Source organism: Ascaphus truei, chromosome 1 (genome assembly GCF_040206685.1).
Source record: "Ascaphus truei isolate aAscTru1 chromosome 1, aAscTru1.hap1, whole genome shotgun sequence".
Lineage (NCBI taxonomy): Eukaryota > Metazoa > Chordata > Amphibia > Anura > Ascaphidae > Ascaphus > Ascaphus truei.
Window position 1 is genome coordinate 468543281 of NC_134483.1, and position 16615 is coordinate 468559895.

Consider the following 16615-nt stretch of genomic DNA (forward strand, 5'->3'; position numbering starts at 1 on the left):
TGTTCTCCAATGCAACTACAACACACATCACTGCGAAATGCTCAAAGAACTAGATTGGTCATCACTAGAGTCTAGGCGCAAAGTTCACCTTTCCTGTCTCACCCTCAAATACTTTCTGGGCAAGCTACCCAGCTACCTGAACAAGCTCCTCACCCCTACCACATGCAGTACCTATCACCTGAGATCAGACTCCAAAAGACTATTCGTGGTCCCAAGACTCAACAAAGTATCCGGACGTTCCTCCTTCTCCTTCCGTGCACCCCAAAACTGGAACAACCTACCAGAGACTCTCATATCCACCACCAGCTTAAGTTCTTTCAAATCTAAGGCTGTCTCACACTTTAATCTGGTCTGTAACTGTTTCATACGCTCATAATATATATTTTCTTTAACTGTGCATGCAATGTCTTGTATATAATGTATACCTTGTTCATTTATGTAACTGTATTTGTAACCATGTATTATTTTGTTTTACTCTGTGCCCAGGACATACTTGAAAACGAGAGGTAACTCTCAATGTATTACTTCCTGGTAAAATATTTTATAAATAAATAAATAAATAATCACAAGCAGGAAAGTGTTGCAAAGATCTTGCACTGCTGTGGAAGTGTGCTTAAACCTCCTATAGAAATATATTAAAACTCATTAAAAATGGCATTGAGTTGAATAATAATAATAAGTTTGTTTTAATTGCAGTAAGTATTATCCAATACTATGGAACTGATTGATTAAAAATTGCTCCTACGTAGGACAGGACTCAATGCCATTGGAGAAGGAATGCATATTCTCTGTTCAACAATGTTTCTCTTTCAGTCGTTGTCTTCTAATACAGTAGGTTTTAAACATTTATGATCATTAAAGAAACTCTATCTGCCGCATCTTCAGAAAAATAAGATGGCCATTAGGACCATCTGGTATTCCCTTAGCAGGGGTCATGACCTTGTACTTTATACCTTAGAAATATATATATATTTATTTGTAATGGTTTGGTAGAACTCAGGGGACCGGCAGATTGAGTTATAAAAGTGCTTTGCCATTATAGTAGCGCTTAATTGTCCGCCATTGAATCTGCTGACTTATAGTAAAAAAATATATGTTGCATCTGGTTATCGAGTACAGAGGAAAGATTGCTTGTTCTGGAGACTTAGAACCTGCTGGAACATTGTGTACAATGGGCCATGCCTCTTTATGAAATAATGGTTTTGTTTTGTAATCATTCAGGATACAGAAAACATGCCCCATACTTGCTAAGAGCGGAACTTGTATGGCCCTTAGGATGTTAATAAACGTCCTTCTCTTTCCCCCCCACTCTGATGTAACCAGGGAGGCTTTAAAGCAGCCTGTGACGGATGCATTAGCTCACCTGCACTTCTGCAGACACGTACTAATAACGCGGATTGCTAAAAGTGACCTTGGTTATTTCTATGTAAAATAAAAGAAATTACAGTAAATATCAATCTAAACATAAGGTTCCTCTCCCCAGTCCCTCTCTGGTCCCCCCCTTGTTGCTTGGTGTGGGTGAGGGGGGTGAACCTTATTAGTGGCCAGAGGGGAGGACGAGCGCCAACAAAGCCAAAATGTAAGCCCCTTTGGCCCGCCACTGGTTCCCTGCTTTGTATGTGCCTAGGGACAGGTGGGGATACCATTGTTGGTGTCTGGTGGTGGAGTGAAGTGGTCATTTTGTGCATCGTGCCTTGAAAGGGTTAACAAGTGAAAGACACTCTTTATTCGAATGCTCTTATCGTGTTCCTAAGTGGGTGCTTCAATTAGGAAACAAGACATCAAAGAGAGTCTTGAGAAACCGGAAAGACACTTTTGCAGTAAGCCGAGCAGTTTCAGAGAGCTGATACAAGGCTTTAGAGCCACAGCGTTCATTACATCACCCTCCCAGTCCATTAGCCAGCAGCATCTCAAGTGGATTACACAGGCCGCTGTGCTCTGCACCGTCACAGGCACACTGAGAAGTCACTGCTCAGTGACGGGGGCTGCAGAGCCGTGGAAAGAATGCTTTGCTCGGAGGCCAGGCAGCAGCAGAGAGGCTTTTGCAAATGCAGCCATGATGAAGAATAACTCGCAACTGTTCCTGGCCAGCTGCTGAGGGAAGGAGTGGACATATGAGAGCTGCTGCCATTTGTTAAACTAGTTGCCTTTTTTTTTTCAATGGATACAGAGCTTCTGGAGTAGCTTGCAGGCTTCCTGAACAGAGCTCCACACGTCTGTTTACCAACAACTCACAGGAGTTTGCAACAGGGTTCAATCATTCTGTGGGCTGTTTCCATTCAGTGGCATTGTGTTTCCACTGCAGGAAAGGTGAGGACGTCCTTGAGACCCTCCTGACAGCAAATGTGAAGGTTTTTTTTTTTCCTTTTTCCACCCCCTCCCTACTTGAGTCGGTCTGCATTGAGCAGCAATTCTACCATAGTGGTACGTCACTGAGAGACTGCATGGTAATGAAGCAGCAACCCTGGAGGCCACAACTTTGCTGCCTTTGAGAAAAGAGGGGAGAACAGTTGGACAAGCCAGACCCAAACTACTGTGTAACCGTGGCTGCCAAAGGCATGATGTTAAGCCTACAGGATTCTGTGTTTTTTGAGATTAGCATAAAGTCTCTGCTGAAGTCCTGGAGCAGTAGCTGTAAGTATAGCTGCACATTCTTTCTCCATTCCAAATATTATGTATGGCATTTTTGTTTTTGTAATTGTTTGCATAATCATTCATCTTTTGAAATTCCTTTGCCTGAAGCAGAAAGCTTGTGGGTCAGTTCACAAGCCAGCCGAGTCTGTGTAGATACAGATATATAAATATACATATTTATATATCTGTGTCTTGAATATATATATATATATTTATATATCTGTATCTTGATAGTGTGAAGCTTTTCGCAGTTACAGACAAGCCACAGTCTCTGCAGAGTCATCTGATACCAGCATAGTTTTGCCAGCACAAAATGTTCCTCTGAAGCAAAATCAGGTGCCCCTGCGAGTGATGAACATAGATAAATAATGCAGGGGTGTTGCTTTCTCGCCTTACTTTTCCACATTGCTGCACTGCTGTATTTACAGCCGAGTGAGATTTGTAAACTCCATTTCTCTTTAGCCCTTATAACCTTGTAACATAAAACTGTTATTTAACATGGGCTGAAATCATGTTTAGCATTATGTAATTTCCATGTATTGTAGCTTGACGTGTACACAAGATGTATGTTTCCGTAGCACCCTGCTTTTCACTCCAATTAACACGGACAGTTTTGATTGCCTTGCCACAGTCCGTATATCCGAAGGGGATATGCAGGTAAAAGAGGTGCCTATATTTGCCCTCCATAATGAGTATAACATATCTATATTATATCTCTATCAGTGAATTCCAGTTTTTCCACAAGATAAGGGGGTAGTTAGCAGAAGTTGCAATGCCACCTTATTTTTTCCCCAAACCGTGGGGAATATTATACGTTTTAGTGACGTCCTTGCTTTATATCCCAGATAAAATTGGTAAATATAGATTTACATACCACCCAGTATTTTATTTATTTTTTCTTCAACATATGTGCCAAATTTTGGCAAAAAAATAATAATAATAATTCTTGGTCCTACAGTGAAATTTTACACTAAACAGTAAATATAGGATTTGTTGCGGTGCATCTATTGCCACAACACAATAAAGCTACATCGTACTGGCTTTACAGGCTTGCTTATCCGACAATATGTTGTTGCTGTGCTGGCTAATGTTTGATTATAGTTGAGCTTGTTTCTTTCACTAACAACAATGAAGTGACATTCATATGGCCTAGATTCAGGATGCTGTCTTTGTGCCAACAATTTAAGAATTACTTTTTTTTTTTATGGAGTCTGTGAAATTCTGTTAACCCATTAACAGCTGACATTGCCTTGAAAGAGTGAGTTTCAAGCATCTCTAGTATAGGGATTAAAGTGATTTGTTTCTGCTAAGTGAGGTTCTCCTCATAGGTACTGCTTATTAGAACAGAGCACGTGGGATACCTGTATTTCCAAGTTAGTACTCCCTAACCTAAAATGTGCAGTCTGCAGCACTGCTTCCTAACGCATAACGATAAGCGCGCTGTATGCATTCTAATACACTTAGGGCATTATTCTAGATCTGCCAAAGTGGAACTTTTTTGGCTGACAAATCCCATAAACTTCAGTTGGATTTTTTTGGGGCTGAAAACAGCATGAACGGCTACTTCAGCAAATCAATAATTACCCCGCTGCAACACTGGAGTACTTCAGAACATTATTTGGTATTAAAAGTTGAGTTGCTTCAAGAGCAGTGGTTGGAAGTCTTTCACTAGATTCAGAACAGTTGTAAACTCTCATTCTTTAATCCAATAGCGTTAATGTTTTTAAGGTGTGTTGGTCCTGGAGTATTGTACAGTAGGTCTGTTAGGTCTTGATCTCTTTTAGGGGATCAACCTGAGAAAAATGAAATGATATTGTACATTAGTGTTCAGAGCTTTTCATACCTCGCGTCTCTTCAAGTGTACTTCAGCAGATCTTCAAGCCACTGTACAAACCTTCAATTTATGTTTTTCATTCACATAATTATTTTCCTGTTCCTAATCTTTCTAAATCACTACACATGCAAAGGTTGGCTATGCGCTACAGTTCTGGATACAGGATAAAGGGGCTCCCTGGCTTACCTTGCTCCGTGTTCCCTGCAGGTCATTTTACGCTCCAGGGAAGAAGACGTTGCTAAGGTTGGGAATTTGTAGCCCTGCTCACACTTGCTCTCTATCCCAACTGTCCCTAAACGAGAAAAACGATTCTGATTTTTCTTTCACCTGATGTGTCATGCTGTTGAAACCTCATTGGGAAGTCTGAGAAGGCTGGATTGCAGGTCACCTTTGTAACAATCGAGACACATAAATTGCTTGCAATCATTTCACACAGCAGTGTTAGTCATCCGATTTTAAGCACTGGCCAATTTATCAATTTTGTAATTTGCAAAAGGGTTACGTCAAATATTGTGCTCGCTGCCAACTGTACTTCTGTAAAACTCAGCACACTGCCAGTGACCCCGGTAATATTGCGTGTGCTGTAAGCATAATACGCGCATAATTAAAACACCATCATACATTGCTGTCTGTGAAGCACAATTAAGAAACCTTTTCACTAACCATGCATCTATGTAGATCGTTACCTTTTAATGCTTATACTGTAGCACTCCAGTTACTTATGCTTTTTAAATGGTAACAAACAGCTGCTGTTTTCTCACATGGGAAATAAGGGTGTTTCTTAAGCGCAGTGTAAATTGGAGTATTTGTACTGTCCCTTTTTGCTATTCTGCCAGTCACTTACCCTTCATCTCATATCCTGGCCAGTTTTTTATTGACACAATTTCTTAACCCACGCGGTCCTGTGTCCTTATTCAGGTTAGCCCCTTCCGTTTCAGTGTCCAGAACATAGCATTTGAAGCGCCGAACTAAGGGTTAAACTGTGGAATATGATTAAAAAAATAAATAAAAACATGACAATAACTTAACAAACATTTTGAAATTCATGCTTCTACTTACATACTATGTTAGTGGGGGAAAAAGATACCCACAGAGTATTTTGCAGCCCAAAATATCATGCTTTTATCCCAATTTATAAATGGTTAGGAGATCTGGACAGGATTTGTGCGATTGGTCTTTTTCATGGGTTAATTTAAGAGGTAGCAAATGGGCACTTTGGGTTTCGCAGCACATTATTCTTAATGATGCCAATGTTTCGGCTGCTCGCCCGTATGTAATCCTGGTGCTTATGTTGCTGGCCAATCATTAAAAAAAGAAAAGTGATTGTAAATACCAAGTGTACAATGTGGTTCTAAATACCAGTGTACCATTTTTCCTAAGGTAAAGACCGGTTGGCACGCTAGGACATTTATATTCTTGGCCTTCTGTGTAAGGGCTAGCAGGGAAATTCTGCTGTTCTGTCCCTATGGTGCCTATTCAGTATGGTTTGAGAGTGCTCTCCCTGTGCTGGAATTGTGTGTGGTTCCAAAACCTTCCCCAGCACCAGGAAGACAACTTCCCAGAATACTGCACAGTGTGGCATATAACTTTTCCCTTGTTATTACATGCAATCTATGCAAATGGTATGCACAAGTCTAACCTCACAACTTGGCAAATCAGTCAAATGTAAAGCATGTAGGCCCATATTCACTAAGAGGCGCTAAGCCATAACGTTGTGACGGTGAAGAGGTAACCAGGCTCACTAATAAAGGTTAAGCCCGTTTGGTTACCTCTGATCCATGTGTTGGTGTTCATGAGTGTCAGTTCTTGGACCCAACTGTTGTCAAAGCATTACCTGTAATTATGTGACAAAGATTTTTTTTGTGTTTTTACCTTTCCAGGGATGCCAGCAAGCAGAGATTGCTGTGGTATGAGTTTCAGGGGGGTTTTGCGGAGAAAATGTTGTCAGAATGTGTCTTATCTACTCAGGGGCCAGAGTTGCTGGTTCCCCTAAAAATGTACCCAGTAATCAGGTCGGATTCCTGGATACATGCAGACAGTGTCTCAGTAATATCTTCCCTTGAAAACGCTTGTGCGACTCACCACTAGGGTTCCCTGCTTCAGCACAGCCCAGAAAGGTAAATGGTGCAGTGATATAAATTATCCCTGCAACTATAAGGGGCCCCAAGGTTAAGGGGGGATACCCATTTACTGTACAGGTAACCCAGAACCTGCTTAGAGGTTCTGGGGGTACTCTAACCATCTATAAGGTTGTGAGTGGGCTTGTAAAGTCCAGTCCTAAGTCTATTTTATAGTGTGTGGGGAATATGGCTAGTAAGAAATAAAGTGCCGTTTTTTATTCTATTCCCCATACCAGCAAAACTTAGGATATTTTTAAAGTGTATATTTTATTAAATTGTGTGTTTTAAAACATGTATGCTTGTGCACAGAAATGATCTGGGACTTTCAGAACCAATGCTCTGACAGGCCACTGGGGCTACCAACTGGTGCCAGTAGGTCTGGCAGGACATCTGGAGATGAAAGCCCCAGAGGATGTCTGAGGTGTCAAGACCATTTGGACAGGAGTGGAGGACTCGAGTATCCACATTCTGGGATCAATGGACGCTCTTAGCATTTCCATTTGCCCCACCAGACTTAGCAGAGCCGGCAAGGGGTTAGCTGGGGGGGGGGAAGATGCTGCGGGTGGGCACATTTCCTATTGGCTGAATCATATTTCCCGCCCACCCGTTTTTTTTCCCGTTTTTTTTTCATGCTAGCTCAAGATGCCCCTTGCCTCTGACAGCATCAACCAGATGAGCCCTGCTCTGAGTGGCTGCGGAGACATTTCTCACGCTTTGGGTTGGGCTATAGTATTTTTTGAATGAAACTCAGAAGTATGAAAAACCCTTATGCTCATCAGATAGTTAGGTCTCCAGTCCTCTAAGATTCTCAGATTCTACATTTCCAGTTTCAAGTCTCCAACAAGAAAGGGCTGCTTCAGCGAAAGCTGCCTGGAATATTTTCTGTCCTGTTTTTACAACTGTTATCAGGGTTAGGTTTCCCTGCATCTAGGAGAGTATAGGTTGTTACCCCAATTCCCAAGTAAGTGTGTCTTTTTGCTGTAGTTTGTGTAACATTGTGTGTTTGCCGTTTCTTGTGAATAAATGTACAACTTATTTCATTAACTTGTTTTGCGCAATGCATGATCCTGGTAAAAAGAGGTAAATGGCCTGGTCTCCCGTGACACGTGTTCTAGAATAGCACTGCTTGGCAAATATGGCCCACAGTGCTGTATTTGGAGCATTACATTGCAGAATGCTTCAGCATTGATAGTGTTGTTTTGGCAGCTCCCTTATGTGCAGCTGTGCTGCCAGCATTGTTTTCTGTGCTCTAACTGGAATGCCGTCTAACCTGCGCCAAGCCACTACAACAATATCTGCTTCATCTAATAACTGTCGCATCCTGCATGTGGATCCCAACATGCCCGTAAAAGGACCGTAATCAAGTTCATGACACCAGTGCCAATAGAATTCTGCTCTGTTCATGTCAGAGCTGGACAGATACGGTTAGAGAGCATTCTTGACTGGTAAAAATCAGAACGTTTAGCTAGCGGCCTGTCAATTAAAACTTTTATTTTGTTTAATATGGGTGGTCGTCAAAAAAAAAAGTGTCAGTTATTTCTTAACACTTTCCCTGGTGAACACGGATGCTCCCGTTTCAAAGACAGCTGTCAGTTACAGCTACATCAACAGGAAGTAAACATTACAGGACACGATTCTGGGAGCACAGTAAATAATGTGAGCTATATTGTCCAGGATTTCCATAAAGTATTTTCTTTAAAACTGCAGATCTAAAGCTATTTTATTGAAAACCATATTTTTCTGATACGGTTGTTTGCCTTGAATGTTGATATGTTTCCAAATGGACTACTATTGTGCTTACGTTGGCTGAAACAGTCACTATATATTCCTGCACACACACCTTTTCTTCAGCAATATTCTCTCCAGTCGTCATTTGCTTCTGGTTTTCCTTTGGATCTCTTTACTACTCTTTAACTAACGTAGCCTAAGTGAATGAGATGGATGATTTCTCTGTACAAGTGCAGTATCATTAGGTTAAAGAAAATGTTACAGCAAATGTGAATATACTCACAAGTGATATTTTCATGTCTCAGACAGGTCTGCAACCCTGCTTTTCACCATTATCTCCTAGCATACAGTTCTTCTACTCCAGCCAGGGATTCTGGGAAATGTCATGCAAATGTGCTCACATGGTCACTTTTTGCTTCAAATTCATTTGCTCACAAGTGATATTTTCATTTGCTGTACCCTATACGATGGAGGGTTTTTGTCACTTTCTTTACCCACCATCCTATATTAAAGCAGCAGTCCAAGCTGCTGCTTTTTTCTCTTTTCCCTTTAATATGTGCATCAATACAATCCACACAATGATAAGTAGTTAGCCAAGTTGACGATCGATCGGCGAAGATTCGGCTTAGGGGTTAACTAAACGGCTGTCAGTGCAGCAGAAGAGGACCAAAGATGCAAAGTTCTGTGGGGAAGATCATGTGACCAGGCAGTCACTAGATACAATTGATGCACTGCGAGAGAGAGGGCAGGGCTCAAAAAGGGGAGTGCCAGAGCCTGTTTATGAAGAGGAAGTGGATGTGACTTTGTAAATGGTTGCTATCGAAACAAAAAGGCTTGTTACATAATACATTAAAAATGTAATTCAAAGTTGTTTTTAAAACAAAAAAAATGCTACAAGTATTTTCTCATAGTACAGAACTGATTTATTAAAAAAACACACACATGTAGGATATTGCTTGGTCTGCAGCTTTAAGGTTTAGCAGAAAATGTTACAAAATATACAACTGAATTGCAACCTAAATCAGGGAACCCACACTTGTGTTGCTGCAAATTTCTGGAACTTTAGTAATGCAGCAACGATGATTCCCTTATCTGCCTAGAGCAACGTATGCACAGTGTACAGTATGTGATTAAAAATGTATTTAGTAGTATGTGGAGAGGATATACAGAATGAGGTTTGCTGGCTTTAAGACTTTTTTTTTACTACCAAATAAAAAATAACAATCTTGACTGGTGTCAGGGACTTCTTCATCCTTCAACATACTGTAATTGCATATTCTGTATGGTCACCATATGTTTTTAAACCTATGTGTTTTGTTTTAAACCATCCTCAAAAACAGAAACCGCTGCCCCCTCCCCAAGAACAAATGTTTTTCTGAAGGTTAATATGCTACACGTTTTGAGCATACAGACTTAACTCTATTCTGACACATTTTCAAGAAAAGGTTATTATTTTGGGCCTCATTTTTGTGTGTTTTTCAGATCACCGTAGGGGGAGAGACTTTTCCCTGTGTGCGCGCGGTCTTGTTGCCTCATCCATTTAGGAGCATGTGAGGGCTGCTATTTGTGGTCAGAACATGACTTGTGGTGACAGGTGTAGAGGTGGCTTTTTTTCTTGACTTCAGAATTTCACAGGGATCAGGTTTGGACTTAGTTTTATGTCTCCCTCTACCTTTTCTGTTTGCTTCCTTAGAACAATAGTTTCTAGACCTGAGCAGACAGGAGACCTACGTCTTACCTTTTTTCCATCCTAAAATTTGTATTTTTAGCATTTTTTATAGTTTGCCAATTTCATTGTTGCACCTCTGAGATATATATATATATATATATATATATATATATATATATATATATATATATATATATATACACACAAAAAGAAAAAAGAAGGGTCAAAATAAAGGAGCACTCAAATAGTATGTAATAGAAAAATTGAAAAATGGACTTTATTAGCAATGCATCATAAAAACACGAGACAAACTCAAACACATACCACATGAAAAACTGCTGCAAAATATAATTAATAATAACTTAACACAAATCAACCCCATACCTGGAAAAACCAAATAGTAAGAGTTCCAACAGAACATAACAGAACCAGGGGGAAAAAATTTCCCCTAGTAATGTAACAAAGATCGGCCAATCAAAGTGAGAACTCAAAAGATAATATAAATGGACAAACCAGAGCGCAGAAAAATTAATCAAAAAACTGAATCAGATATCAAAGACATAACAAATATAGCATAGAATAACACAATAACATAACAGTCACAGAATAATAATTACTGGGGGAGATATGTGTAACATGCAGCAGAAAATACCAAATGGCTTAAAAAATAATAATAAATAATGAGGGTAAAGCCTCAAGGGTAAGTACAGGCATACCCCGGTTTAAGGACACTCACTTTAAGTACACTCGCGAGTAAGGACATATCGCCCAATAGGCAAACTGCAGCTCGCGCATGCGCCTGTCAGCACGTCCTGAACAGCAATACCGGCTCCCTACCTATACCGAAGCTGTGCACAAGCGGGGAAACTATAGAGCCTGTTACAAATGCGTTATTTACATCTGTTATGCACGTATATTACGATTGCAGTACAGTACATGCATCGATAAGTGGAAAAAAGGTAGTGCTTCACTTTAAGTACATTTTCGCTTTACATACATGCTCTGGTCCCATTGCGCACGTTAATGCGGGGTATGCCTGTATACAGAAGACCCTGTGAAATATGCTGGAACAGCCTAATGCTGATGGTAAGTAGCAGGCAGTAGTGAGATGTGAACTGACAGCCCAGCAACAGTGGACACTAAAGCATAGGGCAAATAAGGCAGTGAGGAAGTCCCCTTAAGCTGACAGCCAAGTAGCAGTGAGCACTAAAACGTAGGACAAGTAAGGCAGGTAAAGCAGCAAGTCCCCATGGGCTAGCAGCCCAGCATCAGTAAGCACTGCAAGCGTAAGGCAGACAAAGCAGCACAGTACAGACCAGCTGCGGGAGTCCCAGCACAGAGAAAATAACATCAGTGTAGTCCACACGTTCCACACGGGTCTGGGAGTCTAGGGGTAGTGAGAGGGTTGTCTCCGCTCCGACGGCCGTTTCGCCAAAAAGGCTTCTTCTGGGAGCGTAGGGCTTAGGCATCCATGCGTGCTCTTTAAAGGGCTCCAAATTCGCGCCAAAAGTAACATTGCGGCCAGCAACCAATCAGAAAATTCTGTGAATCACAATGCGTCATCTGTTACTATGCTAGTGCGGGAAGAGTTCAAAGGCACTTAAAGGAGACACACATGAATATACCAAATAAGAGAAATGTGACTATAAAAACATGAATACTAAGCGTGAAGCTAAAGAGTAACAGATATGGATAAAAGTAAAGAGTATTAATAGAACAAAAGAGAGAGTAATACATTATTTATAAAAATCTGAAGAAAAAAGGGGGGGCAAACAAAATAACAAACAAAGGATAGAAATTATAATGAATAAATAACAGAATTAAAATTAGCGAAATAAATATAAAACAATAAAGAGAGTAAAGAAATTAGAGGACATGTACAGAATTAAAGAAACATAGCAAAACTGAGATACTCATTGAGTCCTCCTGGGATCATAGTACCCAACTGTACTATCCATCTACATTCCTTCCTAAGGAGAAGTTGTTCTGTATTACCACCGCGGATACCAATATTGATTTTATCAATGGCAAAAGCCACCAGGGACGTAGGCTCTGAATTATGCATATCATGGAAGTGTCGAGCCACACTAGTGATCTTTTTAAATAATGCCAGATCTTTAACTGCATTTTTAATATTCCGTGTCTGCTCCAGGACCCTTAAACGGAATTCCCTGGTGGTCATACCAATGTAAATCAAACAGCAGGGACAGCTGAGATGATAGATAATGTTTTTAGATTTACAGTTAAGAAAATAAAAAATTTTAAATTCTCGAGTCCCTCTAGAATTATGGAAAACACTAGTTTGTTGCATATATCTGCAGGCGGAACATTGTCCACATTTAAAGAACCCCTTTAAGTTGGTTTGATTAAGGAACATAACTGATGGTGGAGTAGTGCAATGGCTCCTGACTAACATGTTTTTAAGGTTACGTGCCCTTCTACTTGTAAGATTGACTCTATCTCCCAGTACAGAACGGAGATCCTGATCTGCCAGAAGAATATCCCAATGTTTTTGAAGAATGTTCTTAAAGCTGTTCCATTATTTGTTGTAGGTTCCAATAAACCGAATTACTTTAGAAGGTGTTATTTTAGACTTAGGTTGCAAAAGATGTTGTCTATCCAATTTATAACTATTATTAAGACCCCGTTTAATGGCTGATTTACTATAGCCTCTGGCTCTAAACCTATTAGACATCGCCAGTGTCCGAGTATTAAAGATGTCCATTGTTGAGCAATTACGGCGGATTCTAATAAATTCTCCATTGGGTATTCCCCTAATCTGGTGCATAGGGTGAAAACTATCTGCATGTAATAAGGTATTACAGGATGTCGCCTTCCGGTGGATATCCGTAAGTAGACGCCCATCAGAGCCAATGGAAATACTGATGTCAAGATACTTAACACTGGTTTTACTCAAAGTATAAGTAAGCCTGACATTTATGCCGTTGTGGTTGAGAACATCGATGAACTGCTTCAGCAGGGATTCAGTACCCTGCCAAAGAATGAAAATATCATCGATGTATCTCAACCACAACAGCACATGGGACGTGAAATCAATGTTTGCATCCGAAAAAACCTCTTCACGTTCCCACCACCCCAGAAAGAGATTCGCATAGGAGGGTGCACATGTAGCACCCATAGCCGTTCCCCTGATCTGTAAATAATAAGTATTTTTAAATAAAAAATAATTATGTTTCAGAACAAAATCCAAGAGTTGTATTAATGTATTGGTCAGATTAACACTCAGGTTCTGCATGGATAAAAAAAATTTTTATGGCGGATACAGGTATATAGTGTTTCTACGTCACACGTGACTAGAATGGTATCATTATCAACAAACACACTATCCAACCGTGAAAGTATATCCATGCTGTCCCTGAGGTAAGATGGCAAAGTTTCAACAGATAAACGCAAAAACGCATCAAGGAAACGGCTTATGGGCTCACATAACCCTCCCATACCCGAAACAATAGGTCTTCCCGGGGGGTGGGAGAGGCTTTTGTGGATTTTAGGCAGAAGATATAGCGTTGGTTACTTTTACCTTGATATCTGGTTTTGTGTACTATTAGGTCTCTCAGAGTTGATTTGACTGCGGCACCATTTCTGTGTTTAATATATATATACAGTGTTCGACAAACCTATACATTTGCACGCCCCGGGCGAGTGGATTTAACATTGTGGCGAGCTCCTATTGGCCCAAGCAGCACACGTGTGGTACTAGGTGGCGAGTAGATTTTTTTGTTCGGCGTAGATTTTTTGGTGATTTGTCGACCACTATATATATATATATATATATATATATATATATATATATATATATATATATATATATATATATATATATATATATATATTTTGTATGAAAGATTTGCATCGTAATGTTTATTTTCCCCATTATTCCTGGAGCTTTAGATAATTTCTGCAAATCTTTGAGTACTTTGGTTTACTAGATGACGCATTAAAGCGTAGCAGGAAATGAGCAATTTCTATAGCTAATTTCCTCATCGGAACTGGGAGAGAAAGTATTTCACAATATAGAGGGCTGTTTCTCAGAGAATACTCTTCAGAAAGCAAAGAATCGGAATAGCGGCCAACACTGTAATAAGGTACAGTTCTGTTATTCAAACGCAATGTTCTCTTAAAGCTGCAGTTCAAGCTGCCATTTTTAAAGTATATATTTTTCCCATTCAATATGTGCATCAATATAATCTGCACACTGACTATTGATTAGCTGAGTTGCAGATCGATCTGTTCTCATGTAATGGACTGTAATCGATCGCTTGCTCTGGGCAATTTAATTCAGCATTATGGGCAATCTAGTTCCTAGAGTATGATTTACTGGGCAGTTACTAGATACAATTGGTTCCCTGCTAGAGAGTGGGCTGGGCTCAAGAGCCAGAGCCTATCAGAAGGGGAAGGGGCTGTAACTTTGGAAATGCTTCCTGCATTAGAAACATTCAAAATGTCTTTAAAAAAATTTTTTTTTTAAATGCTACAAGTATTTTCTCATAGTACAGAACTGATTTATTAAAAAAAAAAAAAAAAACATGATGGATATTGCATGAACTGCAGCTTTAAGCTCCTTTCACAAGCTTAATGTCCAAGTCCTTCATATGAACGTCTCCTACTTACTGTCAGAAATGACACATTGTTGAACACATCCTGTATTATGAAATGCATGTAAAATGTCAGTGTTACATTAGGGAGCTCTCTGTATCTTTCCTACCCATTGTGCTGCACTGTGAAGTAAATTGGTGCTTTAGTACACGTAATTGAATGCGGTATAATTTTGTACAATTTGAATCCAGTTTTATATGTAATGTATCTCTGTTCAATTTTCATTTCATATCATTCTTCCTCTGAACATGCATCTTCACAAAAGGTCCACGGATAGAAATCTTCTCCAAGTCCCACTGGATGGGATTCAGTTCCCCAACAGCTGCTTGATCTAATCCAGTTTTTCTTCGTTATGCTTCCATGTAGTTGGCAAACTCCATATTTTGAAAATGAAGCTGCCGGTGGTAAAAGCTGGAATGGATTTCCATGCTATGTAATGGAAGTCATTACAATGCAATGAATATAAGTACAATGGCATCTTTCACTGGGGCTGTTGAAACATGGTAGTTATTCAGAGGTGTTGTATTATTTGTAACGATGAAGACCCAAAATACTCAACCTATCTGCACCCCCCACATAAGCTATCCTCGCCTGTTCCACGCTAAATTTCACATGGTGTAAACTGCAGATGTTATTGTACATACAAATGAGCAAACAGAATGTGTCACTTTAGCTTCCACAATGGCCTTGAAACAGCAATATATTGCTGGTCACACACTGGACCAAGTATTTACCTCTGGTATATCTTCTACTCTGATGGAAGTCCATAGCCTGGATTGGTCGTATCATGCCTTCATTGAATTTGTACTGCACTTGCTATCTCCCAACCAAAACCACCTTCACCCACAAAATTCTTACCTGGAGTCAAAAAGTATATAGACCCTAGTCTTTGCTAAACAGTTTAGAAAGTCTTCCATTCCTCCCTCTATCCCCAATACTTCACGTTGGTGTTCAATATCACAGCTGCTGCTGCTCCTGATATTATTGCTAAATTATTGATGTCCCACAAATAATATAAAGGTAGCGCTTGGTTTTCTCAAGAGTTAAGAATCCAGAGATTGACCATGCTTTCGGCAGAAAAGCGATGGGCTAAAGATAAATGCCCCTCTAACCTGAGGTGCTGAGTAACACCTTCAGCGATCTAAAAATCAAAACTGCTACTTCCAAATCCATCGGCTGAGACAAATTTGAGGCGTTTCTCTCGAAAAACCAATCTACATATAGCAGCAGAGGCTGTGGTCCTCTGGAGACGGGATTTTGCTAATTCTTTGCTGATGGATCTCCAACAACATATCAACATAATATCTCTCGCCAATATTTCAAGATCTGCACGGGCTCCCAGTAAAGCAAAGGGTTAATTTTAAGATGGTGACCCTCACCTTTAAGGCGAACCATAGTCTCTCTGCCCTTAGATCTGCCATTACCCCTCAACTGATTGACCTTGGTTTAAGGTCAATAAAGCTGGAGGGAGAACTTTTTCAAGTTCCCACCCCAAGACTGTTTAATTAGCTCCCTGCTGCTTTACGAAACAGGAAGCTTTGCTTCCATTCAGAAAGGAATTAAAAACCTCCCTTTTTAAACAGAGCCTGGCAAACAGACCCTAATACCCTGGCAGCCAACTTCCCTGCTCCCATTCATGTTTCCCGACCTTTGTTGCTCTTCCCCGTTGTTCCCCTGTATGTTTTCGGTAGGTCCTGGTTGTAGGTCTGAGATGGGTGTCCTATCTAAGTTGCTACACGCGCTCTAGTATTAAGTTTTGTAATACTAAGTATTGGGGGGGGGGTGGAGGGATTGTATATGTTTGTGTGTTTGTGGGGCAGGGTTGTTATTGTTTGTGTGTGTGTATCATGGGGCAAGTGCGTATTGTGGTGGCGGGTGTTTGATGTGTTTGTGGCGGGTTGAAAGAGTGATGAAGAGGGGGAGAGAGGTGGGATGGGGGAGAGATACCGGCGACATTTATGTATTTTTAATAAGAAAAACGCAAGATAAGTGTACGTGTTGGTTATAATGAGT

General features: G+C 40.3%; 1 protein-coding gene across 9 annotated transcripts in view; it reads left to right on the top strand.

Moving 5' to 3' along the window:
- FRYL (FRY like transcription coactivator) overlaps positions 1-16615 on the top strand; it is a 297074-nt gene that overhangs the window by 99141 nt on the left and 181318 nt on the right. For 2 of the 9 annotated variants that reach the window (XM_075566763.1, XM_075566791.1), the window contains exon 1: positions 1908-2634. The exons of the other annotated variants lie outside the window; for them this stretch is intronic. In XM_075566763.1, the coding sequence (XP_075422878.1) occupies positions 2559-2634 (76 nt within the window). In that variant the 5' untranslated portion in view covers positions 1908-2558. Of the gene's footprint in view, positions 1-1907; positions 2635-16615 lie in introns of those variants that run through there. 9 annotated transcript variants of the gene reach the window in all.